Source organism: Lethenteron reissneri, chromosome 3, assembly GCF_015708825.2.
Source record: "Lethenteron reissneri isolate LAM-NWPU_2019-01 chromosome 3, ASM1570882v1, whole genome shotgun sequence".
Taxonomy (NCBI): Eukaryota; Metazoa; Chordata; class Hyperoartia; order Petromyzontiformes; family Petromyzontidae; genus Lethenteron; species Lethenteron reissneri.
Genome location: NC_083781.1, coordinates 14,811,837 through 14,839,118, shown reverse-complemented (window position 1 = coordinate 14,839,118; position 27,282 = coordinate 14,811,837). Strand labels below are relative to the sequence as shown.

General features: G+C 48.0%; 3 protein-coding genes across 3 annotated transcripts in view; 2 read left to right on the top strand and 1 right to left on the bottom strand.

Annotated features, from left to right (window-relative positions):
- Nucleotides 1–910, top strand: part of LOC133348028 (TAR DNA-binding protein 43-like) — a 2,458-nt gene extending 1,548 nt beyond the window's left edge. The window contains exon 3 of the mRNA XM_061560845.1: nt 891–910. Coding sequence (XP_061416829.1) covers nt 891–910 — 20 coding nt within the window. The remainder of the gene's footprint in view (nt 1–890) is intronic.
- Nucleotides 911–2,344: 1,434 nt separating this feature from the next.
- LOC133347314 (TAR DNA-binding protein 43-like) lies at nt 2,345–12,428 on the top strand. Its single transcript, XM_061559483.1, has 5 exons — nt 2,345–2,703; nt 4,536–4,699; nt 5,341–5,491; nt 8,342–8,505; nt 10,652–12,428. Exons 1-5 carry the CDS (start codon nt 2,463–2,465, stop codon nt 11,411–11,413), a joined length of 1,482 nt encoding a protein of 493 aa, XP_061415467.1. The 5' UTR covers nt 2,345–2,462; the 3' UTR covers nt 11,414–12,428.
- Nucleotides 12,429–15,022: 2,594 nt separating this feature from the next.
- Nucleotides 15,023–24,330, bottom strand: LOC133347309 (COP9 signalosome complex subunit 7b-like). Its single transcript, XM_061559471.1, is given in 10 exon segments — nt 15,023–16,211; nt 16,356–16,495; nt 17,122–17,227; nt 18,588–18,756; nt 18,759–18,789; nt 19,730–19,818; nt 20,613–20,688; nt 21,741–21,884; nt 23,181–23,274; nt 24,312–24,330. Coding segments are annotated over 8 exon segments (795 nt in total). The 5' UTR covers nt 23,181–23,274; nt 24,312–24,330; the 3' UTR covers nt 15,023–16,171.
- Between the last annotated feature and the right edge of the window lie 2,952 nt (nt 24,331–27,282).

Here is a 27,282-nt window from a genome sequence, read left to right as displayed (position 1 = left end):
CTGCTGCTGTGTTCGCGCGTGTGCTGATGAGACGCGTCTCTTGCGAGAAATATTGTCGTGTTCACGCGAACGCACGCTACGTTCGCCTGCAGTCTGCTGCCGAGAATTATCTTGCTGTTGTTGTTGTCAACCCGCACGCACCTCCGATTAGCAGGTTGGCTACGTACGGCGTGAAAGAAGTTCAACACACACAGCGTGCTGCAGTTCACACGCGTTGTACACGAATGCTAGTGCCGTAGGCGAGTGGCGATCGTCCTCTCTGTGCTGTGGAACCACCAGCCGCTTGGCAGGCTCTCTCTCTGTCTGTCTCGCTTGTTCAAAGTCAGTGTCATGTGTGGGTGGGAGTGTTTGTGCGTGGGTGAGTGGTATGTGTATGAATGTGTGTGATGTGTGTAGTAGTTAGCGATGTAGTGTAGTAGTTAGCGCTACGAACCCGGCGACCCGAGTTCGATTCGCGCTCACGGCCAACACCGGTGACGATTATCTGAACCTGTACTGGGCCTCCCCTAGATCGACTCAGCCTCAAATGAGTACCTGGTGCTGTGCGTAAAAACATTGCCACGAGGGAGACAAAGGCGGCGCGGCGTGGTGCTGGCCACCCACCCCCTCGTGTGCCTTCATACGTGCTACTCGCTGACAGCACTTGCCACAACAGTCTGCACAGGCTACACGGGTGGTCTTTGCCTCTGTCTGTGTTGGGGGAGTGACGTCACCTCCTGAACAATGGGGAGCAGAATGGTCGTTCTCAAGTGCGAAAGTGTTCACGTTTTAGCGGACCCCACGTGAGTGGGATAAATGCGTGGAAGAGGAAGAAGATGAATATGTTTAATCCTTCCTGGGAATGAAACAGGCGTCAAGATTTTAAAACACCAAACCGAAACCATTTGCAGGGAATCATGTCTGCAGTTAAGCACATGTGGTACTGGTAGGAACCTCCTGGTTACACCAGCCCACAGGGATTATTGTGTCCGTCGTGCAGGGAGGGGCTGGGGGGGGAGAGGGCTGGGGGGGGGTGGGGCTGGGTGGGGAGGGGCTGGTCACCCCGTGGTGCCCTTATAAAACTCAACGTTTAACCTACTCACGCCGGCTTGTGCCCGCCCTCACAGTCGGGCATATTTGCGGAATACACCACGCCGCCGTTGACCCTGGCCATTGACCGAGCAACCCAACGTTCCTACCAGCTCCCTCCGCAGGAGGAATGTGTTTAAAGTAAAAATTGGTGAAGATTTCGCTTTCAGTGGCGCCCTCTCGTGTGGCTGGATGCCTTGAGAAACAATCCAGCATTTTCAATCTGTACCTGGGCCTCGTTTAGGTGGACTCGGCCTTAAACACGTTGCGATTCCTCCACTCATGTTGATGACTGGCTATACCAGACGGAATGTTTCATCTCATGTATTCCGGGAGAATGTCAGTTCTGGGTCACAATGTCATTTTTGGGGGGATTAACGGTAATGAAATGAAAACTACCGGGAAACCAAAAAGACGACCGGTTTGCCGATAAGTGGTGAACCAATTATTTGGTGATACTGCATGATTTGGTAGTGGTGCCAAAAGCAGAAATAACAACAAAACCTCATCACATTAATAGGGGTTTCCCCTTCTTCTCTGGCAACAAAACTTAAACCTTTTTACAAGGATTCATGTCTGCATTAACCACAATACTTGCAGTCAAAATGCAAACAAATCACACTATGATAATAATATGCATTGTCCTTGAAATTGATTGGTCCACACAAAGGGACGGCTTTCTTTTGAGCCTCGACCAAATTGGTGCTCGACCAGAGGACGCCAAAAGGCGTCCACAGCTCAAAGACAACGCTGCACCATCACAGTAATGGGGGCTCGGGGTGAGCATCTACATCATTAGACCTGCTTGCCAAAGAGGTCGGTGGTTTTGCTTGAATCGACCCACGTGCCCTGCCAGTGTTTATTAGCGAGGCCCTCTCTGTATGACATGGGGGATGGTGGGGGGGGGGATAGTGGTGGGGGATAGTGGTGGGGGGGGGATAGTGGTGGGGGGGGGATAGTGGTGGGGGGGGGTAGTGGTGGGGGGGGATAGTGGTGGGGGGGATAGTGGTGGGGGGGGATAGTGGTGGGGGGGGGGATAGTGGTGGGGGGGGGGGTGGGGGGGATAGTGGTGGGGGGGGGGATAGTGGTGGGGGGGGGGATAGTGGTGGGGGGGGGATAGTGGTGGGGGGGGATAGTGGTGGGGGGGGGGGATAGTGGTGGGGGGGGGGGGATAGTGGTGGGGGGGGGGATAGTGGTGGGGGGGGGTCAATTAACTTCCGCTTCCGGTCCACATCTGACCCCGCCCCCTTCTAAGTCGCAGCTTCCGGTTCCGTTTCCCGCCTCCAGCTCCTCCACGAGGCCGCCATTGTACAAGCAGCAGCAGCAGCAGCCAGCGGCCCGCTACAGACAGCGTGAAGCAGCAGCAACAGCAGCAAACAACAGCAGCAAACACCATGGCGTCGTACGTGCGCGTTGCGGAGGACGAGGGCGAGGAGCCGATCGAGATCCCCGCCGAGGAGGACGGCACCGTGCTGCTGTCGAGCGTCGCCGCGCAGTTCCCGGGCGCTTGCGGCCTTCGCTACCGCGCGGGAGAGGGTCGCGCCCTGCGCGGCCTGCGGCTCGCAGAGGGTGCGCTCCACCCGCCAGAGCCCGCGACCTGGGGCATCCACGTGTACCTCGTCACCTTCCCCAAGGGTGAGAGAGCGAGAGAGAGATGGAGCGAGGTAGATGAGAGAGGAGCGGTTTTTTTACGTTTCGGTGATGCGCGGTTTGTTGTTAATGTCGGCCATGTGGATTGCCTCGTTACATCCTCCCGCCATGGCGTAGAGGGTTTAAACAATAAATATCTCCCTTGTAGCCTTCATAGACTTGGGGTAAGTGCTGTTAGCGAGCACCTATGTAGCACGGCACACGAGGGGGGAGGCGGCAGCACCACGCCCGGCCGCCTTTGTCTCCCTCGTGGCGATGTTTGCACAGCGCACGCCACTTACTCGTTTGAGTCGAGTTAAACGGATGCGGAGTGATACCTAAGAGTACGATATGCATTTGTATTGCTATTCGCAGCAAGCAACTTGGGTTTGCTCGGAATATTTTTTTTAATTTGCGGGACCCAGGTTACGCTCATCTTGGTCTCTTGCAAATTTTGTCATCGAGCCCCATGGTGAATAATGTGCAGTCTCCACCTGTTGAATATTGCCCGAAACGCAGCCTATTTTTTCCCTTTTAAGGCCACAGCGATTTTGAAGATCGTGAGTTAGCTATTTGTGCTTTATGCATAATTTTCAACGCAACATCACGAGATGACTTGCCTCTTGAGTACTGGCGTGGTTTAACAAATTCACTTGACTTTAAATCGTCAACCTTCCCCAAGGGGGGGGGACCAGAGTTTCAAAACGTGTACAATTGTACACAAATTTGCAATGTGTACCGAGTATCGTACCCAAAATGTATATACAATTTGCCGAAAACGACTGCAATTATACATAACAATAGGTCGACAACTTGTACCTCGCCACTGTTCCCAAAGGATAGGAGATGTTATACGGGAGGGACTTGTGCACATTTAATAAATAAGCAACGTGTATCGTTTTTTGTTGTCATAGTTGTGAGAATTATAACAGCAGTGTCCTCGCATTTGCGCAGAATACAACTCACGAGGTAACTCCAGCACCTCGCGGTGTTTCTCGAACACGTGTTCCGGGGGGGCTATCAAAGACAATATGCCTCGTGTTGTCTTTACAGGCTGGGTTTAGTGACGTTAGCGAGCAGCTTTGAATGCCTGTAGGGGGTACACGAGGCAGGTACAATGCACAAGGTGGTGGAGTGTGGCCAGAATTACGCCCGGCCGCCTTTGTCTCCCCAGTAACGATTATAGCGCACATCGCACCAGGCTCTCGTTTGAGGATGAATAGACCTCCGGAGATGAGGGTTCCAGAATGTTCATAAATCGTTACTGATGTGGGCCCTCATCAGGGAAATCGAATTCGGTTGCGCCTGGTTCGAAGCGAACAACACGCGTGCAATATTACATTGCAAACGTCATAATATTAATAGAGTTTCCAAATTACATTTTATAATATTTATATTTAATCGGTAGTCTTTGTACGCGACGTCTTTGTGCGTGTGATAGGCCTCGTGTTTCCGCTCACGTTGTAGCGCGTGGCTCTGGATTTCCCCACGGCCTACGCCCCGAATCCACCGTGTGTGTGTACAAGTTGCCGAGCCACAGCCTTCAACGTGTAAACCCTCTCGCGGGGAATGCATCTGCAAGGGCGTTGAAGCGAGTATAGGCGGGGGCTACCTCGTATGTAATTGTTGCAAAGGCGATCTTGATTTAAAGCTTTCGTGACTGCAGGAATCCATACTCTTGGGTTATTTCGGTAAAGTCACGTAGGTAGAAAAAAGTTACCGAGTTTATTTAGGCATAAACATGCGACACACCATCGGTTAACGATGGATATGTTGACTATTTGCACTGCACCGTAGCTCAAGCAGTCGCTCATTTGGTTTTGTGTGTGCGTGCGTAGACAACAAACGCAAGATGGATGAGAGCGATGCGTGGAACGTGGCTAAGATCAAGCGCTCCGTGCAGAAGACGTCCGACCTCATCGTGCTGGGGCTGCCGTGGAAGTGCAATGAGCAGGACCTGAGGGATTACTTTACAGAGGTTGGGGACGTGCTCATGGTTCAGGTACGTTCCACTCGCGGGACAGAGAGATGGTTGAATTGGACATCCGGAAAATGTGTACAATTTGTGGTCCTGGTTTTTTTTACTTCCTCTATTCACCAAAATGTGTCCTAAAACCTAGGGAATGCATTTGCAAGTTGAAGGTATTGACTGCGAATTAAAGTGAGCTTGAGGACACGGGTCGCTAGCCTTTACACCGCCCGTGGTTTTGAACGATGGTCACCGAGAAAGGGAACATCGCGGAGATGAAGCGGTGAAATCCGCTCGTTGGTGTCGGCTGGATTGTCGCATCACTGGACCTAGCGGTGGATGAGTATCCTGAAAGGCAGAAAAAACCAAGAAGCATTTAACGGCTGTACTATACTGTCAAACTCAGTCAGACAAAAAAACTATTAATATGTTTTGGCAGGTTCTTCAGGCTGATCAAGTAGAATGTTACTTGAAAAAAATTCCATTGCAAATCAAACTTTTGTTTATGTTTTATCACCCAAAATCCAAAATTACAGCACGTAATATATGGAGGTTCCTTTTGCAAGGCACAGATCATGGAGCATTTACAGGTTTGGTTTTAGCGAAAATACGCAAGGCAAGAGTTCCCCCACGCTCATTTTAGTTTAACATCTAACGATTCCTCTCCTTTGCAGGTTAAACGTGATGCCAAGTCTGGAACTTCGAAGGGGTTTGGTTTTGTCCGCTTCAGTGAGTTCGAGAGTCAGTTGAAGGCCATCTCGCAGCGGCACTTGATTGGTGGCCGCTGGTGCGATGTCAAGCTGCCCAATACCAAGGTACGTGGGAGTGCGCGTGCTTATTTAGCAGAGCTAGGGGAAAGGTGTGTGGATTTGGTGTGAGAAATTGATTGTGGAACTGTATGGGTCGTTAGGCGATTGTGGATACTTGGGTTTGGCAATGAGTTGCGTAAGCGTGCGTTTGATTGAAAACATTTTTTTGGTACCGATGCAGTTTATGGAGTTAGGTGTATGACTATGAAGATGCAATTGCCTTCTGGTGATACATGCGTTGGCCTGAGTGGGTCTAATTTGGTGCGATTTGCGAATGTGGGTGTGGGTGGTGTTTTATTGTTACGATCCTGACGGTTGTGAATCCTGGTGCTGTGTAGGTGTGATAATTGTACAGATGATTGGTAGTGTTTGGAATGTGTCTTTTTGGTTTGTGTGGTGGTTGAGCTCCCTGATTTGGATGATGGCAGACTGCAGCCTTGCTGATGGCAGATTTACAACTTTGATTTGAAATGAGAAGTTGCAAACTGGTGTTCATTGCTTAAGTGACGCAACATTGGCTTCTGTTGCTCTGTTTGAGTTGACGGGGGCACATTTTTTGTCGTTTTGAAAGACAATTGAAGAACATTGGCTTATAGGAAGATGCAACCAGAAAACAATCACCTGTTAAAGACATGTACACCTCGGCCGTGTTCCCAAGCGTTGTTGGACACCAGTTTGAAGCTGTGACAAAAATACTTGGAAGATCGGGTCAAGCTTGTGTAATTGTGGCACTGCGGTGACATCACGTCCATGTGTTTTAACACAGTGCAGTGGTGTTTCCAAGAGTGCGTAATGACGAATTGCTTGACCTGTGTAACTTCAAAGTAATTTTCTCTACCACCAAACATTTTTCAAGCACTTTTTTCAACTTGGGGCACACCGAATTGAGTATGCATCTGCGTAATAAGACCCATTTTGCCATTTAGGGCTGTCTTCACCTTAAATTATTATACAATAGCCACCATTATGCAGCATCAATGGGGTCACAATGTTGTGGGCAAAGAGATGGGAGTCGCCTTCGTGGTGTTACGGTCAGCAGAAGCACTTCGTTATTAGTTGAAACACCATTGTGCGAGGCGACGGCAGGAATACATACCTGGGCCACATCAATCGTGTTAACTCGCTCACATATTCTCCGAGCAAGGAGTAGTGGCCGCGACTTTTCTGCATTTTTTCAATTGAGTGATATTTTACAATGCATTTTGGATTATAAAGTGTATCGGCAACTGCATTACAACATGCTCATTCATCAGTGTGGTGTGTATAGATAATTGTGTTGGCCTATAAAAGTACGTGTAATAGTATGTATATGTTATATATATTTAAAAATGTAAGTGATACTTGTCGAACTAAATATACATGCCGTATAACTATAAAGGGTTTCACAATATCCTATAACCTAACATTTTAAATATGTTTAGTCCTATGGTTGTGCATCTTCATTTTGTAGTAGTTTGTATGTGGCTGTCAGTGTGGTTGTATATGTGACTATTAGTGTGTAGGTGTGTGTATAAGTGTGCGAGTTTGTGTGTCTCTTTGTATGAGTGAGTGATAGTGTGGGTGTGATTACAAGTACAGTGTGCGAGTGCTTGAGTGTGGGCAAGTGTGTGAGTGGTGTGTACATGAGTGCGTGAGTGCAACTGTGTGAGTTTGTAAGTGTGGGTGTGTTAGTTTATACGAGTGTGTTGGTGAGTTTACAAGTGTGAGTGGCGTTGGTGTACGTGTGCATACAAGTGTGTATGCGTGTGTATGAGAGTGTGAATGTGAGCGTTTGTGCGTGTGTATAGATGTGATGTTTTGTGTTTATGTGAATGTATGTGTCGGCGTGAGTTTGTTCGTACCCATGTATGACATTTCATCCAAAGTATGAGGCTGCACAAGTTAATGTTTATAGGAAACTGGCTGACCCCATGGCAATTATGATATTGAGTGGTGTAATCTTTTATATTTGTTTCTTAACAGGGTTTGAAGAAGTTATTTGCATTCATTTGTGAAATAACGTGTATTTGGTTTTGCCTGTGTGTGTGTGCGTGTGTGGGTGTGTGCGTGCGTGTGTTCGTGGGTGTGTGTTCGTGGGTCTGAATGTGTGTGGTATGTCGTGTGGGGGGGTGTCTGATATGTGTGCGTGCGTGATGTGGGTTGCGTATATGAATGTGATTACAATGTTGTGAGTGGCGTGTGTGCCAATCTATGTATGCCTTCTTGTTGGTGGTGTTTTGTGTGTTGTGTGGCATGCTGTGACGATGTGTGTGTGGATCACTGGGTGTGGTGTGTGGTCGTGTGGGGTGTGGTATATTGTGTGAGTCCGTATTGTGGTGTGTTATTGTTGGCGTGTGGTGTGGGTGGTTCTTGTATTTCGTATGGAATGGGCTTTGGTGTTGTGCGCTGTATTGTGTGGAATTGTGTGTGGGGGTATGGTTTGCGATTTGGGGTGTGCATGCGTGTGCTTTCGAATTTTGTGTGGCGTGCTGTGTGTGTTTGGGTGTGGGTGTGTGGTGTGTGTTTGGGTGTGGGTGTGTGTGGTGTTTGGGTATGTGTCTGTGTGGTGTGGTGTTTGGGTGTGTGTGTGGTGTTTGGGTGTGTGTGGTGTGTGTGGTGTTTGGGGGTGTGTGGTGTTTGGGTGTGTGTGTGTGTGTGGTGTTTGGGTGTGTGTGTGTGGTGTGTGTGGTGTTTGGGTGTGTGTGGTGTTTTGGTGTGGGTGTGGTGTTTTGGTGTGGGTGTGGTGTTTTGGTGTGTGTCTGTGTGGTGTTTGGGTGTGCGTCTGTGTGGTGTTTGGGTGTGCGCGTGCTGTGTGTGCGTGTGTGTGCTGGCCGTTGCGACGTGGTCGCCACGGGTGTATGAAATGTACATATACAAGCAGCAGCAGTCGGAACGGGTTTCCACAGCAAAAAGATCTTTGTGGGCCGCTGCCCGCCTGACCTTACCACGGAGGACCTGCGGGCATACTTCAGCCAGTTTGGAGAAGTCACCGACGTCTTCATCCCCAAACCTTTCAGGGGATTTGCCTTCGTGACTTTCACAGATGAGCAGGTGGGTTGGAACTTCATACACTTCACCTACGATCAAGTCTCCCGGAATTGCACCCAAACTTGTCAGATCTCTGTAAGATTAGCATGTTCTAGCCTGGATAGTGCTTGGATGGGCAGCCGTCATGCATTAAACGGGCATGATAAGCTGCCCGGCTACATTGTGAGTAGGGTGGCAGTTGAGTAAGATTCGTTGTACAGTGGTACCCCCCCCCCCCCGGAGAATCGAACTTAATAAGTTCCAGAAGTTCTAGATTTGAAGCTTTCGTGACTGCAAGGATTCACAGTCTTAGGTTTTTCGGTAAAGTCACGTAGGTAAAAAATCTAAATCAATAAAAGTACATTTACTTGATACAGCTGTCGGGCTGTGGCGGTTCCACCTGAAGACGGAGGCTTGTGTTGCCTCCGAAACGTCGTGATTTTTGTTTTATTTTACTTTCATTGATTTTGATTTTTTACCTACGTGACTTTACCGAAAAACCTAAGAATAAGTTCCAGAAGGCCATTCGAACACCGATTTGTTCGAACACCAAATTCATTTTCCCCATAAGAATTAATGTAAATGACATTAATTGGTTCCAGACACAAGAAATCGCTCAAAGCATTTTTACACGAAGTTTACAGCAATTACATGCATAAAACCATTAAAAAAAACAAGAAACGCAATAAATAAATAAATGGAATAAATGAAATAAATGAACATTGAACTTCACTTTACCTGTAGTAAGGAGAGTTGATGGCTTGAGATGAAGGTGGTGAGGAGGAGGAGGTGGTAAAACCTTTGTCTGGGCAAGCGTCATGCACGCTGGCCATACGCGTCTCAGCCGTACAGGTTCTTTCAAGTCGCGATTGCCCGTTCGACCTCCGAATTTCATTCGGTTTCCGGGACAAAAAATGTTTAGAAATATCGTTCGAACACCGATTTGTTTGAGTTCTGGTGCGTTCGATCTCCGAGGTTCTACTTTACTGGTTACTTAGGTCCTCACGTCTACGCTCACTGCCCTTGCCATCGCACATGTGGTGGGGAGGGGGGATGTCCTCTTGCAGTGGAATGACACAAGGCCTGCTGCCACATGCTTATGATTATTTTCATCCTTTTCTTTTTCAAATGACCAACCTAGATTATTTGGCTGCAATACATTTTCACGTTATAAGCCGATTGAGCTCTCATTTGTGGCCAGGCCACTTCTGAACAAGAACTAAGAGCTCAGTGGGCTTTTACAGTCGAGTGTTAGATTATTTATTTGTAGTGATTTGCTTAACTTTTCTAAAACATTGCACTGCTATTATTTTTTTTGTATTGTAACTTTCTGACCCATGCCCCTACTGGACATCTGCTTAAAAATAGCTTAATAGCTCATCGGATTTCTGCAGGACAAATAAAGATTATGATTCTGTTATGACAGGAAAGAGCCTTACATACTGGTATTCGGTCACATTTAAAATATACACGGATAGAAATGTTAGCGTCAGCGTTGAAATAAAAAAAATTGTTAAATTGATTCAGGGTGTAGGGGAACACTTAAGCCTTGCCGAGTAGGGCATGGGTTCGATTTCCTGGTTCTCTGGTTTCTTTACACGGCTGAATAACAAAAAAGTGCACTATGGTGTACCTGGTTTTTGGCCAAACACCCCAATGCTGAAATATTACCTGCAAATGACTCAATGGGGGTTACACAGCAGCAAAATCGCCCCCCTTCCTGCAACATCTTGGCAAGACCCTCCTGAAGCTTTTTTGAGTAAACAAGTTTCATCATATTAATAATAATACACTAATGTCAAACTACATTTAGATGTTGAGGTGCTTCGTAAAAAAAACTAATTGGAGTAGCTTTTTGGATTTGCCTTATAAAGTTGATACATTGCTAAACTTTTGTTGGATGTTCCATGTGATTGTTGCTATTTGCTTATCGCCCCTCAATCATATACACTTAACTATGCAGTCCCAGTGATGTGGAAACATGCAAAAATGTACATGCACAGCAAAACATTCTAGTTTCTCAAGTATTAAGAATGTTAAAATATGCATGACAAAAAGTTGTGCAGTTCCAATATAAAGGCATAATGTTGCACACATGAATGATATTAAAAACAATATACATATTTTTTAAATGTGTTATGTGTGTGCGTGCGTGTGGATGCATTGACAGGTGGCAAACAGCCTGTGTGGAGAAGACCTCATCATCAAGGGGTCCAGCATTCACATCTCCAGCGCCGATCCCAAGGGCAGCAACAACGCCATGGGGAACGCCAATCCAAACTTCTCGGCGCTGGGCCTCAATCCGCAGCACCAGTCGCAGTCGTTCACGGTCAACACTGCCGCCCTTGAGCAAGTGGCGCGCTACGCAAACTTCGGCTCTTCCAGCGGCAGCTCGAGTGGCAATAACACACCCAGCAACAACTACGGTTATGGCTACGGCTACGGATATGGGAATAACCCCTTTGGTCCGTTCACGGGGTCAAATTCGACGTCGAATGCCGCCCAGTCCAGCCACGGATCTTCGTCCTTTAATCGCGGTGGAGGCGGCGGCGGGGGCGGGATGAACGCCGCGGGGAGCGCGTCAAATTCCTCCAGCCTTGGCGGCGCAGCAGGAGACGGGAGCATGAATCCGCTGGGCTCGTTCAATCTCAGCCCCGCGGTGATGGCTGCCATGATGCAGAGTGGTTGGAATATGATGGGGATGTTTCAGGGGCAGGGGCAGGGTCAGGGTCAGGGGCAAGGCCATGGCCAAGCGCAGGCTTTGGAGCAGTCGCAGGCAAATAAGTCTGGGGGATATGGGGCGAGTGGGGGGCAGGGAGGAGGTGGCTATGGGGGGTGGGGTGGAACTGGAGGTTCTACGGGGAGCGGAGCAGCGCACGGCACCCAGTCTTATGCCTCCTCCAGCTACGAGGCCAAACCACATGGCTGGTAAACGCTTCCTTTGTGTACCTGCTTAACAACAGTGTATGCATTGTAAAACAGTGTGATACATTTTAGGATTATTTTTTATTGCATCAGTTTTTTAATTCTGTTAACTTCTACGTGTGTGTGTAGTGTAGCGGTTAGTGCGCTACGCTACGAACCCAGGAACTCAAGTTCGATTTTTGATCACGGCCAAAACCAGTGACGATTATCTGAATCTGTCCTGGGCCTCCCCTAGGAAGACTCGGCCTCAAATGAGTACCTGGTGCGGTGCATAATCATCACCACTGGGGAGACAAAGGCGGCTGGGCATGGTGCTGGCCACCCATCTCCTCGTGTGCCGTGCCGGCCTTCATAGGTGCTCGCTAACAGCGCTTGCTCCAACAGTCTGTTAAATTGTCTGAGCTGGAAAATAAAATTTGATCTTTTTTTTGTGAAGTCATTGGTGAGATCATCAGTGCCTACACTTGACCCATCTTCATCATCGCAGTTGTCTAGATTCGGTGGTGTCCTCTTAGCATTCTGACGGAGCCACAATGCAAAAGTAATACATTTTTATAACAGTATCGCGTGTATAATTACCTCACACGCAGCTCAAGAATGGCATAGAGCGTGATACATTTTTAAAACGGTGGTTGGATACCCACGTGCAAGCCGCCATCTCGGCCACCCCATCGCCCCCAACATCTCTTCACAGCCAGCGGAAGAACGGGAATGGTGACTTGCCCCCCCCCCCCGCCAGGCAGTCTATAGCTTTGCACGTCAACATCATCTAGAATGTAACGCTCTTTCTCGCCAAGAGGGACAATTTGGACTTCCACCAATCATGGTGGTTGGCTGCTGTTGTCACGATGCCCCCTCCCTCCCCGCATTGTTGCGTGGTCAGTTTTCACTTTTCCACAATATAAATCTGATGGTAATTTTCTAGAACCGATAGATGGAGAATGTGTTCAAAAAGTTGCAAGTGTTATATTCTTCACAGTACTGTTAAGTCACGAAATAAAATGTGTTTTGGGGAAATCGTTCATTTGCAAGAACATCATTTTTACGAGCTTGTTGGTGAACGTGCACCTTTCATTAAAGTGGCGTCCTGTTTTTGTTTCGTGGCCATGTTTTTTTGGCAACGTTTATTTCGCTTATCGGGACATTTTGTGTGATTTTTTTCTCGACGAATTTTTCTCCCATTTTTTTTACTGGTTGTGCTCACGATGTCATTCCATAAGATGGAACCCATTTATCTCTTAGTGCATCCCTTTTGTATAGGACTAGCTGTACTACTCGGCTTCGCCCGGGACTTGGATTCACCACGCCTGGCCGCCTTTGTCTCCTCAGTGGCCATGTTCACACCACAACAATTACTTGTTTGAGGCGGAGTCGACCTAGGGGAGGCCCAGGACCGGTTCAAATAATCGGGAATCGAACTCGGGTCGCCGGGTTCGTAGCGCGGCGCGCTAACCACGACACTATGCGTTACGCTTCCACATGCGTGGGTCACGTGACAGATGTGACGTCACAGCTCACTTGCCGTGCAAAAAAAATCTGCATTATTGAGCTCCCCCAAAAAAACAAATACAAAAGTGTATTTTTATAATTTTTGCATGGTGTACAGTCTGGAAAGTACCCACATGGAAAATGTCCAGTTTGTTGCATGTTGGGAAGTACGCTAAACATTTTAAACAGACACATTCACAACTTTGCCTTTTATATATATGGAGATGGAGATATACCACGGGTGGGTATCACTGAGCTACCTCTTGAGAGACCTAAATGTTACATCTGGTCCACTTGGGGCAGTGGTTCTTAACCTGGGCATGGCACATTTTTTTAGAAGGTAAATCGTTGAAACACAAATTCAGGACGGGCATGTATGTACAACGAGGTTTCATCAAACCCTGTATTTGCTAACATACTTTTTTTACGATTGAGAACCAAAGGGGGTGGGGGGTACAAGGCTGCAATGAAGGTTAAATACTGACCTAGAGAAACGCTTTCCCATTACCGCTGAGATTAACATTCATGTACCGTTAATTATTTTAAAAGTGCCTTGGTTAAGGCGCTATATACATTTATTTAAGGTGAGATGAGAGTCGAGCAATACATTTGATATCTTGAAGCTGGTATTTAGCCAAATTATATTACATCTTTGGGTTTTTGAGTGCAGTAATTGGTCACCTGAGATCAACTCTGCATTCGAAAACCCATTTGGTCCTAGGAAGTTGCTTGGATTTGAACCAAGAAATCTCTGGTGCCACCTCTGCACTGACCTGATCCACACTGCAAAACCAGTAAAATCTAACAATGGAATGTTGTAGTATATTAGTCTCCTATGCAGCTCAAGAACGCTCAGCTTTGCAAATAATACAAAGCAACAAAAAGTGTTTCAAAACGAAGCGGTAGGACATCACGTGCAAGCCATGTTGACCATAACCCCCAACATGAACGAGTGGAAGAACGGGAAGTGATTTTTAAATCCTTTATATTAAGTTCACTTGCTTGCTCGCTTACGACCGTGCAAATCTTTCGGTCGTGTTTTAACCCACTTCCCGTGATCCAATCGAGCTGACATTTTGCACATAGACTCGTTGTGCGTGACAATTTTTTTCCAAAATTTTACACTTTTTAGGACAAATATATTTAATTACCAATTGCTTAATGGTGCAATGCAATCATCTGACCCATAGGTGGCAGCCATCTCAAGCCAGAGGACGAGAGGACTCTAGCCGCCACGCATATAAAGGATTGAAAAACTTAGTTTTTACGGGTTAATTTTTCCCCCCTGCACCCGAGCCCAAAGCTTTGCACAGCGGTGCCCAGTGTCTCAAGCTCTAGCTCATAGACGAGTTGGCCTCTCCAATCTCAATGGTTTGCCATTCCCACAATGTCCTTTGTTCTGCCACACGGTCAGCTCTTTTCACAAGCTTTGACAAACGCCTGTACATTTCCAAAGTTTTATCAGCACATCCAACCAAATACTGGTCTTCATTTACACAAGGTATGTCATGTGCTTGGTCAGTGACAATTCCATGTATTGAATTGCACGCAGTAGGTTCAGGCTTTTTTTCCAGCCACTTGAGGCTTTATTTGCCACATTGGTTTGGCAAAATAATTTTTTCCACAATGTTACCGTGCCCGTCCTCAGCTTTGTCAGGAGAATAATACTGGTAGGAACCTGGTTACACCAGCCCACAGGGGATTATTGTGTCCGTCTGTCCATCGTGCATCCAAAAATGGGAGGGGTGGGGCTGGGAGGGGAGGGGTGGGGCTGGGTGGGGAGGGGCTGGTCACCCCGTGGTGCCCTTATAAAACTCAACGTTTAACCTACTCATGCCGGCTTGTGCCCGCCCTCAGGCATATTTGCGGAATACACCACGCCGCCGTTGACCCTGGCCATTGACCGAGCAACCCAACGTTCCTACCAGCTCCCTCTGCACGAATGTTTTATTTGGAACTCCCAGAGTAGTGCAAATCTTCACGTTGAGAGCACGGTCCACCAAAACGACCATTGGAACTTAGATATGAAAAGTAAACCTTATGTACAAGAGGGGTAGCCACTTAGCCACCTGCCCTGCTACAGAGAGTAACCGGGAAACGAATGTAACAACTTTAAAAAGACACATTGTTCAGTTTCCAAAGCATAGACTTTATTAACATCTTCGCAATCGTGGGTGTGAAGGGGCACGTGTGTTTCTTGACTGGCTGTTAGGCAGAGGTAGAAATAAAACCTCTAAATGCATGTGAGTTTTTCGCATTGCTGGTGCAATGTGTAGATATGCGAGCGCTGTAGGTGGATAACCAGTGAAAACTTGCATATGTATTTGTACTTGGGAGATCAGCAATTCTCTGCCCATGAAACATTACCCGTCATCTGGGGTTGCTGTGAACCACAAGTGGCTGTACTTGTGTTGTATCAATGATGTGACAGTTGTGGCCTGGAAGCAAATACTTTGGGCATCATAATGGCGAGATTTTGCAGTTTTGCCGTTTGTTTTGGGTTACAAAGCAGAGAACTTCCATGAAGACAGCTGAATTATACACCGAGGACATAAGCACATAGCCTCGGCTTCATAGTATCCATCTAAAGTCCACTATATTTAGACAAGCCTTCGACCAAGGCACTAAATACATCCTGTCATTAATTGCCAACGAGATATTTTTTGCAAAGGGATGCTGTAAAAGTGATTGTAATTTGATACATTTTCCATACTCCTAATGCACAGTAGCATTTTTTATACAAATCTGTGACACTTGAAATGACTGGGTTTGAATCCATCAACCCTGCAGCTCACAAGAGCGTCCACATTGGCCACGTACGGTGCGAAAGAAGTTCAACATGCACGTACATGCCCCTGTGTCTTGAACCTACATTTTTCGGAGCTATTTGCTTCGTATCTCAAAAGGAGTTAAGGATTACATCCATGGCCTTGTCTTAAACTCGGGCCATGATTTTATTCCCAGGAGTTCATTTGCACAATCGTGTACATTTATAAACATGTTCGGTCACTGCGTTTATGAGGACAGCTGCTGCAGCGTCATTGCACTGTATAGATGAAAGCGTTCGATTTTGTCAGTGTACACAGGCTTAATTTATACATGTATGCATCATTTCTGTGTGAATTGTGTATGTACAGATCATTTGCTGTCTGCTTGCGCACCGTGTGTGTGTGTGTGTATATACAGAAACGTGCAGATGTCAGCATAAAATGTATGTGTCTGTTAATATTTTATATGTACCTACTGTGCATATTATGTGCGTGTGCAATGCTTGTATTCAGTTGGACTTTGACCAAATCTTTCCACTGCCCCTCAACCTGAAAACAAAGAAATTATTGACAAGGCATAAGACTCAGTCGGCATAGCATTTCTAGACTTCCTGTATTAAATCTCACATTTGAAAGCAGAACATTGGATGTAACTGAAATCAGAGGGACCCCCTCATCCACGGGGACACGTACCCTTTGACCTTACTGGGTTTTTTCCCAGGGTGCCGTGTGGGATCGGGGGTCGCCATGGCGTCGCGGCTCTCCACCACCTGGTCCATCTCCTGGGCGGCCGAGGCAGCTGCGGCCTTCATGGTCTGCTTTAGGGAGCTCACCTACACATACGTACACAATGGCTTGTACAAACACAGGTGTCCCGTGTGACCCACATACAATGTTGGGGCAAGCGCTGTTATTACAAGCAGCGTTTTCACCCTCCGCACATATAATGTCTGGAAAAAGCAAACGGAATTCAAGATAAATAAACGGGAAATAAGAGTTGAAGGAATATATTAACGGGACGGGTCAGGAAACATGAGGATATGGAGGAAGAGGCTAAATAAGGACATTGAAGCTGCTTGCAGCAGGGTCTGCTTTGACTGGGTGGGGAGAGGGCAGGGATTGAGTGGGGGTGGCCACAAGAGGGATACAAGTAAGCACACCGACATGCGCCGGCATCTTGGAATTAACGCAATCATTGCATCGGCGATGGAAAACATCAGTGGCAAGTGGAATCTGCACCTGTCCTGAGCCTCCCTGAGGTTTACTTGGCCTTAAACGAATGGCGGAGGTGGTGTGTAAACAACAGCACTAAGCAGACAAAGGCAGCTAGCTTCGATTTTCTGGTCATACCACACCAGTGTATGCTGTACAGGCCTCAGTGGGTGCCCGCTAACGGTCTATATACTCGGGAGCTCTTGTCTTGATGCTCTGCTATGAATGCTGGCGAGTTATTACCCACCTCGTTCTCGATCTGTGCGCGCACTGCGATTTGGTTTTCCTTGGTGGAGTTGGCGCGCAGAATCTGAGCCTCGATGTTTAACAGAACAGCTTCACAACCATCACACCTAGAACAGAGCATTTTCAATTATTAATTATAACACGAATTTCAATACTGCTTATAATGTAAAGAACACCCGCATGTTAACCTCATTGCACTGGGTTGTTTTGATTGCACTCTTCATATATATGTGTACTCAAAGCACTTAAATATTAGCATTTTTCTCAAAAGGTATTTTATACACACTTAAAAAGAATGGCATAATATTAGCATTAAATCTGCTTTATCTATGAAAATATGGATAGACATATACAGCCGGTCCCCGCTTTTACGACAATGCATTCCTGGAAACCCCACCGTAAATATGATTTTTGCAACAGTAGAAACATCACTTGCCGATGTTTTTTTTTTCCTTTTACCAGCCATATTTAACGGGGTTTAATCGATAGAAATCCATTAAAAAAATACATTTGAGAACAACAAAAGCTCCATGCCAGGCAAGCCACATCGGAAAACCAGACTGACTGTTCAAATGTCCTCAGAGTCATTTCGTAAATCAAGTTTCTGCGTCGTAAATCGATCCATGGTGGTGTTATATAAACCTCGTAAATATGGATCGTCGCACACCGGACCAGAGACTGCCTTACACACCCCCATAACCAACACGGCATGGGAAGCCCTTTATCCAGCAGTGGATTGACAAACGGGGGGGTTACATGGCCAAGCGGCGGCACATCTGGCGTTGTTCGAGTCTAGTGGCTGCTCTGGTTAACACTGTGGGTCTGTACTAACATTAAAGGTCCCATGACGTTATTCGGATCAGTAGACCATGTCATACCCGGCGTCAAAGTCCAACATTTCTAAATTATTCATAATCAACGTTTTTGGGTTAGCAGAGCCTCACCATTCTGGCAAATTGCCCGATGATGCTGGATGCAATTACCAGCGAAACGTCGTACTCAAAAATTGTAAATGTTGTGGTTTCACGCTTCAACACACCGGTGGGCTAAAGCAGTGAACTATTTGTCTTTTGTCAACGTGACACTTTTTTTTTGCTGATTGGCCGTGTCGGGTGGTGGAGGGTTACGATACATTTATAAATAACGCGATCTAACCCAAAAACGTTGATTATGAATTTCTAAATTACCCACAAATTACTTGCTTGGAAAACGCCACATAGCAACATCTCTCCCTGCTGGCAAATGAATGCCCATTTCAGGCTGGAACTGCATACACATCTTGCGCTGCATAGGGAGAGCTGAAACTGGGGGGTCCCATTGTATGTATGGCTAGATAAGACGAGAGCATTTGAACGGCTGAGATCAGATGTGGCGTGACGGGCGCTTTGATCTGCCCCAGCATCTAAGCAACGGCCCTTATAAACACAATTCCTTCTCCTTGCATGCGCGTGATCGCCACGTGCTCACCACTGCTGCAGGGTGTTGATGATGGCATTGGCGTCGCTGGCGCGCACGTCGCGTCCGATGCAGGTGTCCACCTCGAGCTGGCGCCGGCGCTGGTCCAGCTTGCCGTGCACGATGTCGGCGTAGATTGCCTCGATGATCACGTCCTCCAGGTGCCGCAGGTTCGTCAGGCCAGCTCGCTGAGCAGCACGCCGTACGGGATGCACTGCACAGTGCCAAGATGCCGTCACACTGCCTTGAAACGGACTGTTGGTTTGCTCATTTTTGTTTAAGCAGGTGATAACCGAAAAGGCCAGGTGGCAAGAGTGATGTGGGTCACCAAAATGACAAGCAAAAGACGTTCAAGCACAGCAATGAAGGAAACAGAAATCTGAGCAAAGATAACTGTGTAACGGGAGAAAAAAAATTGCACAAACATGCATCAATGCTGGGGCGGTTGATATTAGCGAGCACCCGATTCAGGCCAGAACAGATGACAAACACACGGCATCAGCCAGTCACGAGGCAGGTCTAGTGGTGGTGCATGCACGTGATTCATCGCTTCAGAGAGCTGGTGGATTATACAATTTGTGAAAATCCCAGAGACCTACTGGGCTGCGAGGTGACCGGGTGAAGGCAGTACCAGAAGTAGGTTTGTGAACCCATCTTTGCGGATTTTTGAGTTATCCCCTTGTATGCATAGCTAGCTCTGATTACTCTGGTTTAAAACCCACGTGCATAGCGCTCCATCTCAATACAGGCCCTCCTGAAAGAGCTATTTGAAACTCCGTGAGGTTTCCTGTATAACTTAATATTATGAAATGTGTACCATTCAACCACGCAATGCTCCACCGGGCTAATATTACTCTAAAAGTCCTTGAAGAGATGGAGCTCTGGTTGAGCGAGCCTTCATAAGATAAGTGGTTAAGTTAGTTCTTTGAATAAACCATTCAGATGCACTATTAAACTAAAATTAAACGAATCTGGATTTACACGAGGGGGGGTCTAGGGGACAGACTGTCATCCTTAAAACATAAAGCATCCAACCCAGTTGCACGCAGTTTGAAATAACCCAGCCGTGTTAACATGCAACAGTAGTCTCTGTTAGCAATGCATCTGTCAAACAAATCAACACACTCAAACGTAAATACGAAAAACCACATCACCTTCATCTTTGCAGCCAGGCTTACGATGGTTAAATGTCTCAGCTTGTTTTTCTGTGCTTCTGACAGATTCGGCAGATTCGATGAATTAGCTACAAAGACACACACATCCGTGTAACAAATTAAATTAGGTGGTAGTTAAGTCATCACCGCACCTTCCCTCGGCCTAGATGCACAGCAAAGCTACATGAAGTGGGGGGGGGGGATTACAGATGGGGTTGTAATGGAAGTCAGGCAGCTTGTGTGGAAAGATCACGTGGTCAAAATGTTAACTTATTGGGCTTGCAAATGGAGGCCACCCCCACAGATTATATGGAATCCATCATGTAGGATTATGAATAATTAGGGGAATTAGTGATCGGCCTCAAAGAAATGAGTTAAAACACGTGTGCAGTTCACATGCAATAGCTGCCTGTGCTAACAATGTCAAAAAAGTCAGTGATTTCTTGTTCAATGGGCATTGATGTAGTGCTGATATCCTGTTTACAGCCCTGAGCCAATGGTGGACATTCCTTATTTTTATAGCAACAAGAACATACCCATAGGACAACCACTGTCTTCTTACCAACAAAGTGGTACTCATTTTATTAACCTCAGAGGGATGATGGGCTCAGCTAATGCACAACTATTGGTTGAAATCACAACCAAGCGATTGTGAGCCACTCACTTTGCTCTGCTGAGCCACCTGGCTGGATTCATAATGTCAGATATTAGTAACAAGGGAAATGAGTATCGTCTAAATGCACTCTGTTATAAATCTACGTGCAGTCCTCATGAGTAAAACAATTACGCTGATAATGTAGACACAGCCAAAGTGGAGAAGTTTTACTAGCATCATTGTGCACTTAAATGCATGTAGCAAGTGTGCCTGTGTAAGCGCACGCACCAGTATAGTCCGAGTATGTTCCATATGCAAACAACTGTAGCAACTGGAAATGTGGAGCATGAGGTCCGTTGCTCAACTGTGGACAAATTTGAACAATTACATCAGTTAGCTGTTCATAGTCACTTAAAATATACAAACGTCATTGCAATATACCGATCACTGTGAGCACCAAAATCTCCCCTGTGTTTACAATATTCAGTGCACCACATGACATGTGCAAAATTAATTAACCATGAACACAATTAACCACGTTTTCCAAACTCTTTGGTTCTTTCGGTAAAGTCACGTAGGTAGAAAAAATAAAAGATCATGACATTTCGATGGCCACACAAATAATCGTCCTCAGCTGGGGATTCCTGCACCTGCAGTCACGAAAGCTTCAAATCATGTTTTCCAAGTTGAAACCATTTATTCCAGTTTAACACGTAGACTATCGCGACCAATATCATATTTCCAAGTTTAAACCATTTATTCCAGATTAACGCGTAGGCTTTCGCGACCAATATCATCCATAATACAGGTTTTTTTGGGTTAGATCGCGTAAATATCTGGCTGTCGCCTGATGAAGCTAGTTATAATTACTGGCGAAACGTCGTACTCAGATTGTAAATGTTGTGGCTTTGCTCCCCAACACACCGGTGTGCTGTACTAGTAACGAATTGCCACGTTCTGTTTACTTGACAAACTTTGCTAATGGGCAGTGTCGGGTGGTGGCTGGTTCAACGACACATTCATATATTTACGCAATTTAACCCCAAAAAAACTGTATTATGGCATTTATTCCAACGTACAGGAATCACCATTGCAAGAGTTGACTCCCGGAGATGACGTGTAGATGAGTGAGCGGTTCTCAACCAGTGGGTTGCGCTCACCTTGGTAGGGTGCTACCCACAGGTTTTGCCCCACGTGCTGGGAGCTTCCTCAGGAACTTAAATAAAACAGCCCCCCCCCCCCCCCCCCCCGAAGCTCCAAGCACATGGAAGCGAAACGCTGGACATCGTGCCGAACAACATACGGCAACAACCCGCAAACACACCCGACGGCTACGCGGCACGCCCCGTGAAAACCTACGTAGTAGTCGTAGGAGCACGAGAGCTCTCTCCCTGGCTGGCAAAGCCGCTCACTCACCTCCTGCACGCTGGGGACCTCGAGCAGCTCCCCGAACACGTACACTCCCGGCGCGTCCAGGGCTTGCTCGATGAGAGCGCAGAGCGCCACGCCTTGCGCCGAGCGAGCCAGCAGCACAAACTGCTCGATTGGCTTTCCCTCCATCTACACGCGCGCACACAAGCACACATATACCCCCGTGTAGCCTTAACAGACTGATGGGGCAAGTGCTGTTAGTGAGCACCTATGAAGGCTGGCACTGTGGCACACGAGGGGGTGGGTAGCCGCTTTTGTCTCCCGAACGGCGATGTCCACACACCGCACTGGGTACTCATTTGAGGCTGAGTTGACCTAGGGGAGGCCCAGGACCCGGTTCAGATAATCGTCACTGGTGTTGGCCGTGCGCGGGAATCGAACTCAGGAAGCCGGGTTTGAAACGCAGCGCGCTAACCGCTACACTCCCGCTCCCCTTACACACACACGTGCGTGTGTACAGCACAGGCACTCTCGTACGCTGTACGCACGTATATGGACAAATGGCAGATATTGTGAAATGCTGTAGTTTGAGGATTGGTGGCCTCAGTAGTTGGCGCACTGTACTATGAACACCATTACAACGTTCAGTTCCTGGCCACGGCTAAAGTCAGTGGCGAGTGTGTGACCATACTTCACAACTTGCGTCATGACAAGAGAGACCCAAAGACAGAAGATATTGACAACACAGTAATTCTAACTGACCCCAGATAAGTTCACGCTATCCACACTGTGTTCATCCACTACATTGCAGGTCATAACGCATTTATTTATGCTTCTTAGCTCGCAGTGTTCGCCTTTGGGATTCCCTCCATCGTCTAATTTACTACGTTCCTATAACAATGTTCAATTCAAGAAAGTATGAACTCTTATATATGATACATTCAGGAATGCTGTTGTTTTTTTGCCCACTTGATGCTTTAGGCCACTGGGTCTTTGGACAGGTGACCACCCAGCCTCATCCTACTAACCTCATGCCAACCTCACCCTCACCTCATGCCAACCTCACCCTCACCCCAACCACACCCCAACCTCACCCTCATCCTAACTTCACCCTGACTACATCCCAACCTCACCCTCACCTCATGCCAACCTCACCCTCACGCCAACCACACCCCAACCTCACCCCAACCTCACCCCAACCTCACCCTCATCCTAACTTTACCCTGACTACATCCCAACCTCACCTCATGCCAACCTCACCCTCACCTCATCCCAGCCTCACCTCATCCCAACCTCACCCTCACCTCATCCTAACCTCACCCTCACCACATCCCAACCTCACCCTCACTACACCCCACCCTCACCACACCTCATCCCAACCTCACCCCAACCACATCCTAACCTCACCCTCACCATATCCCAACCTCACCCTGACCACATCCCAACCTCACCCCCACCAACCTTATCCTGACATCCTCAACTCACCTGATCCCGATCCCAACACGCTGCTGCTGCTCCTACCGATTCCTCGCTGCTGCTCTGGATAGGGGATCCGCTGCTGTGTCCTCAGGCGCCACAACTTCCAGGAGAGACACACGGGGGACACGAGGGGAGGGGGGCTCGTTAGACACGATGTGCACACGAGATAAGGGGAGCATGGAGGGGGGTATCACACGATATGAAGGTAACACGGGGGACACGGAGAGACGTGAGGCATGGCCACACGGGATACACAACACGCACAGCGGGGGCGGTGGGGAGCACAAGGGAGACGAGGAGACACTGGGGGGACACGAGAAGCAAGGAGGGTACAGGACGACATGGAGACACAGACACACACAGAGACACACACAGACACACACAGACACACACACAGACACAGGCACACACAGAGACACACACAGACACACACAGACACACACACACACACAGAGACACACACACACAGACACAGGCACACACACACACAGGCACACACAGACACACACACAGGCATACACACACACAGGCACACACAGACACACACACACAGGCACACACACACACAGACACCCACACACAGACACACACAGGACACACACAGGCACCACACACACAGGCACACACAGACACCACACTACAGACACACACAGGACACACACACACACACAGACACAAACACACACACACAGACCCAGGCGTGTTCTCCCAGTCTCGCTACCCAGGCAGGTCACACGTCTCGTTACCCCCCCCCCCCCCCCGTTTGAGTGACTATGCAGATACGTTACCATTCTCGGCAGGTTACCATTCTCGTCAGGTTACCCGTCTCGTTACCCGTCAGGTTACCCGCCAGGGTTTACCCGTCTCGTTACCCGTCAGGCTTCTCGTCAGGTTACCGTCTCGTTAGTCAGGTTCACCCATCAGGTTACCCATCAGGTTACCCGTCTCGTTAGTCAGGTTACCCATCAGGTTACCCGTCTCGTTACCCATCAGGTTACCCATCAGGTTACCCGTCTCGTTAGTCAGGTTACCCATCAGGTTACCCGTCTCGTTACCCGTCTCGTTACCCATCAGTTACCCATCAGGTTACCCATCAGGTACCCGTCTCGTTACCCATCAGGTTACCCATCAGGTTACCCGTCTCGTTACCCGTCTCGTCAGGCAGCTCGAGTCGCTCGCTCCTGCGAGGCTCCTCCCGTGTACAGTAGGTGTAGCGCGATTCCCCTGCACGTCGATTCGCAACTGCGATTCCGGAATCGATTCTTTTGCACTTTAAAGGTTCGGCGTAGAATCGACCGATTTTTTTAGTTTGCGGCGCGATCGCTCTCAAAGCCCCGTGGACAATCTTGTAGTAAACTCCAGGGTGCAGTGCGTTGCGAAGATCGGGAACGTGGGTTGAGGCCGCCGGGTTCGCGTGAACACTGCACCCGCCACACACAGGACTCGAAGCCTATCGTTAGTGGGTGGAGGGCAATCGATTCCGCAAGTGAATCGATTCTCCGAATGCTGATTTATAATTTTGTTATTTTAAAATAATCTTTCTCTCGGAGCTAAATGGGCACCGCCCAACGATCAAACTCTACTCGAAGCATAAACGCGAGCTCGCCAGTCGCGCGCAGTAAAAAAAGAGAGACGTGGGAATCGATAATAATCGATAGCGGATCGACGTTCGATTATCGGTATCGAAGGGGAGAATCTATTTTCCGCTTCCGGTGACGTCACCGGTGCGACTCGAGCCGCCCGGCGGTGACACAAACATCGCCCCGCCCCCCTCACGCCGGCATTGTTGTTGTTGTTGCTGTTGTTGTGTTATTGCTGTTGTTATTGCTGTTTGTTATTGTTGTTGTTATTGTTGTTGCTGTTGTTATTGTTGTTGTTGTTATTGCTGTTGTTGTTGCTGTTGTTGTTATTGCTGTTGTTATTGTTATTGTTGTTGCTGTTGTTGTTGTTATTGTTGTTGTTGCTAGTGTTGTTGTTATTGTTGTTGTGGTTATTGTTGTTAGTGTTGTTATTGTTGTGGTTATTGTTGTTATTGTTGTTGCTAGTGTTGTTAGTGTTGTTATTGTTGTTATTGTTATTTTTTGTTATTGTTATCGTTGTTATTGTTGTTGGTATTGTTGGTATTGTTATTGTTGTTGGTATTGTTGGTGTTGTTATTGTTGTTATTGTAGTTTTTGTTGTAGTTTTGTTATTGTTTCAGTTTCATTTATTTGCTATAGCCCTATACTCTGCTTCTCCCCCCCTCTCTTATACAGCCTCGTGTTACATCAGCTCCCCTTTGCCCACCTGCTGCAGTTGTTTCTTGCTGTGGTTGTCCCACCTGATGAAGGACGACTTGTGTTGCGTCCGAAACGTCGTGATTTAATTTAATTCATTTTCTACCTACGTGACTTTACCGAAAGAACCAAAGAGTATGGATCCCTGCAGTCACGAAAACTTCAAATCTATAATGGTATAGCCCTGTGAGCCATTCGGCTCTTGAATCAGGTGCAACCGCAACAAACAAAAAATATGAACAAGAAAACATCTTAAAGTGACTAAGTGCAAACAGAAAAATCCAGGAAAAACTGCTAAATATTCCAGAAAAAGCACCGTACACCAACGCTGTGTACAAAAATCCCAGTGGGATGCAAGTCAAACAACAACAACCACAAGACAACTTAGATTAAAGCCATCAGCATAACTCCGCACTACAACAAACAAACATGGCCAAACAAAAACATGTTTTCGAAATCACCAAAATAAAGCCATAAAAGCAATGTTGTTGCTGACAGTAGCAGAGTATGGACACATAATAAGAATCGATGTTACCCTGTCTGGCAACTAAAACTGGAGGTGTTGAGATGATCAAACACCAAATAGAAACCTTTTGCAGGGGGGATCAAGTACTGCATTAAGCACACACAAGTACTGCATTAAGCACACACAAGTACTGCATTAAGCACACACAAGTACTGCATTAAGCACACAAGTACTGCATTAAGCACACACAGTAGTTGCGATGAACATGCAAACACAGGCTCTGATACTGGGAGGAACCTTCTGGTTACACCAGCCCACAGGGGATTATTGTGTCCGTCCGTCCGTCGTGCAAGGAGGGGCTGGGTGGGGAGGGTGGGGCTGGGTGGGGAGGGAGGGGCTGGGTTGGGGGTGGGAGGGGTGGGGCTGGGTGGGGGTGGTGGGGGGGTGGGGGGGGGCTGGGTGGGAGGGGGGGCTGGGTTGGGGGTGGGAGGGGCTGGGGTGGGGGGGAGGGGCTGGGTGGGGAGGGAGGGGCTGGGTTGGGGGTGGGAGGGGTGGGGGGGGGTGGGAGGGTGGGGGCTGGGTGGGGAGGGAGGGGCTGGGTTGGGGGTGGGAGGGGTGGGGCTGGGTGGGGAGGGTGGGGCTGGGGGGGGAGGGAGGGGCTGGGTTGGGGGGAGGGGTGGGGCTGGGTGGGGAGGGTGGGGCTGGGTGGGGAGGAGGGGCTGGGTTGGGGGTGGGAGGGTGGGGCTGGGTGGGGAGGGAGGGGCTGGGTTGGGGGTGGGAGGGGTGGGGCTGGGTGGGGAGGGAGGGGGGGTTGGGGCTGGGTGGGGAGGGGTGGAGGGGCTCACCCCGTGGTGCCCTTATAAAACTCCCCACCTACACACACACAACTACACACACAGCTACACACAACACAACTACACACACACACAGCTATACACACACACAGCTACACACACATAACTACACACACACAGCTACACACACACAGCTCACACACAGCTACACACACACAACTACACACACAGCTACACACACACAACTACACACAGCTACACACCACACAACTACACACACACACACAGCTATACACACACCAGCTACACACACACAGCTACACACACACACAGCTACACACACACACAGCTACACACACACACAGCTACACACACACACAGCTACACACACACACACAACTATACACACACACAGCTACACACACACAGCTCACACACACAGCTACACGCACACACAGCACACCACACACACTACACGCACAGCTACACCACCACACGCTACACACACACACTCACACACACCAGCTACAGCACACACACAGCTACACACAACACAACTATACACACACACC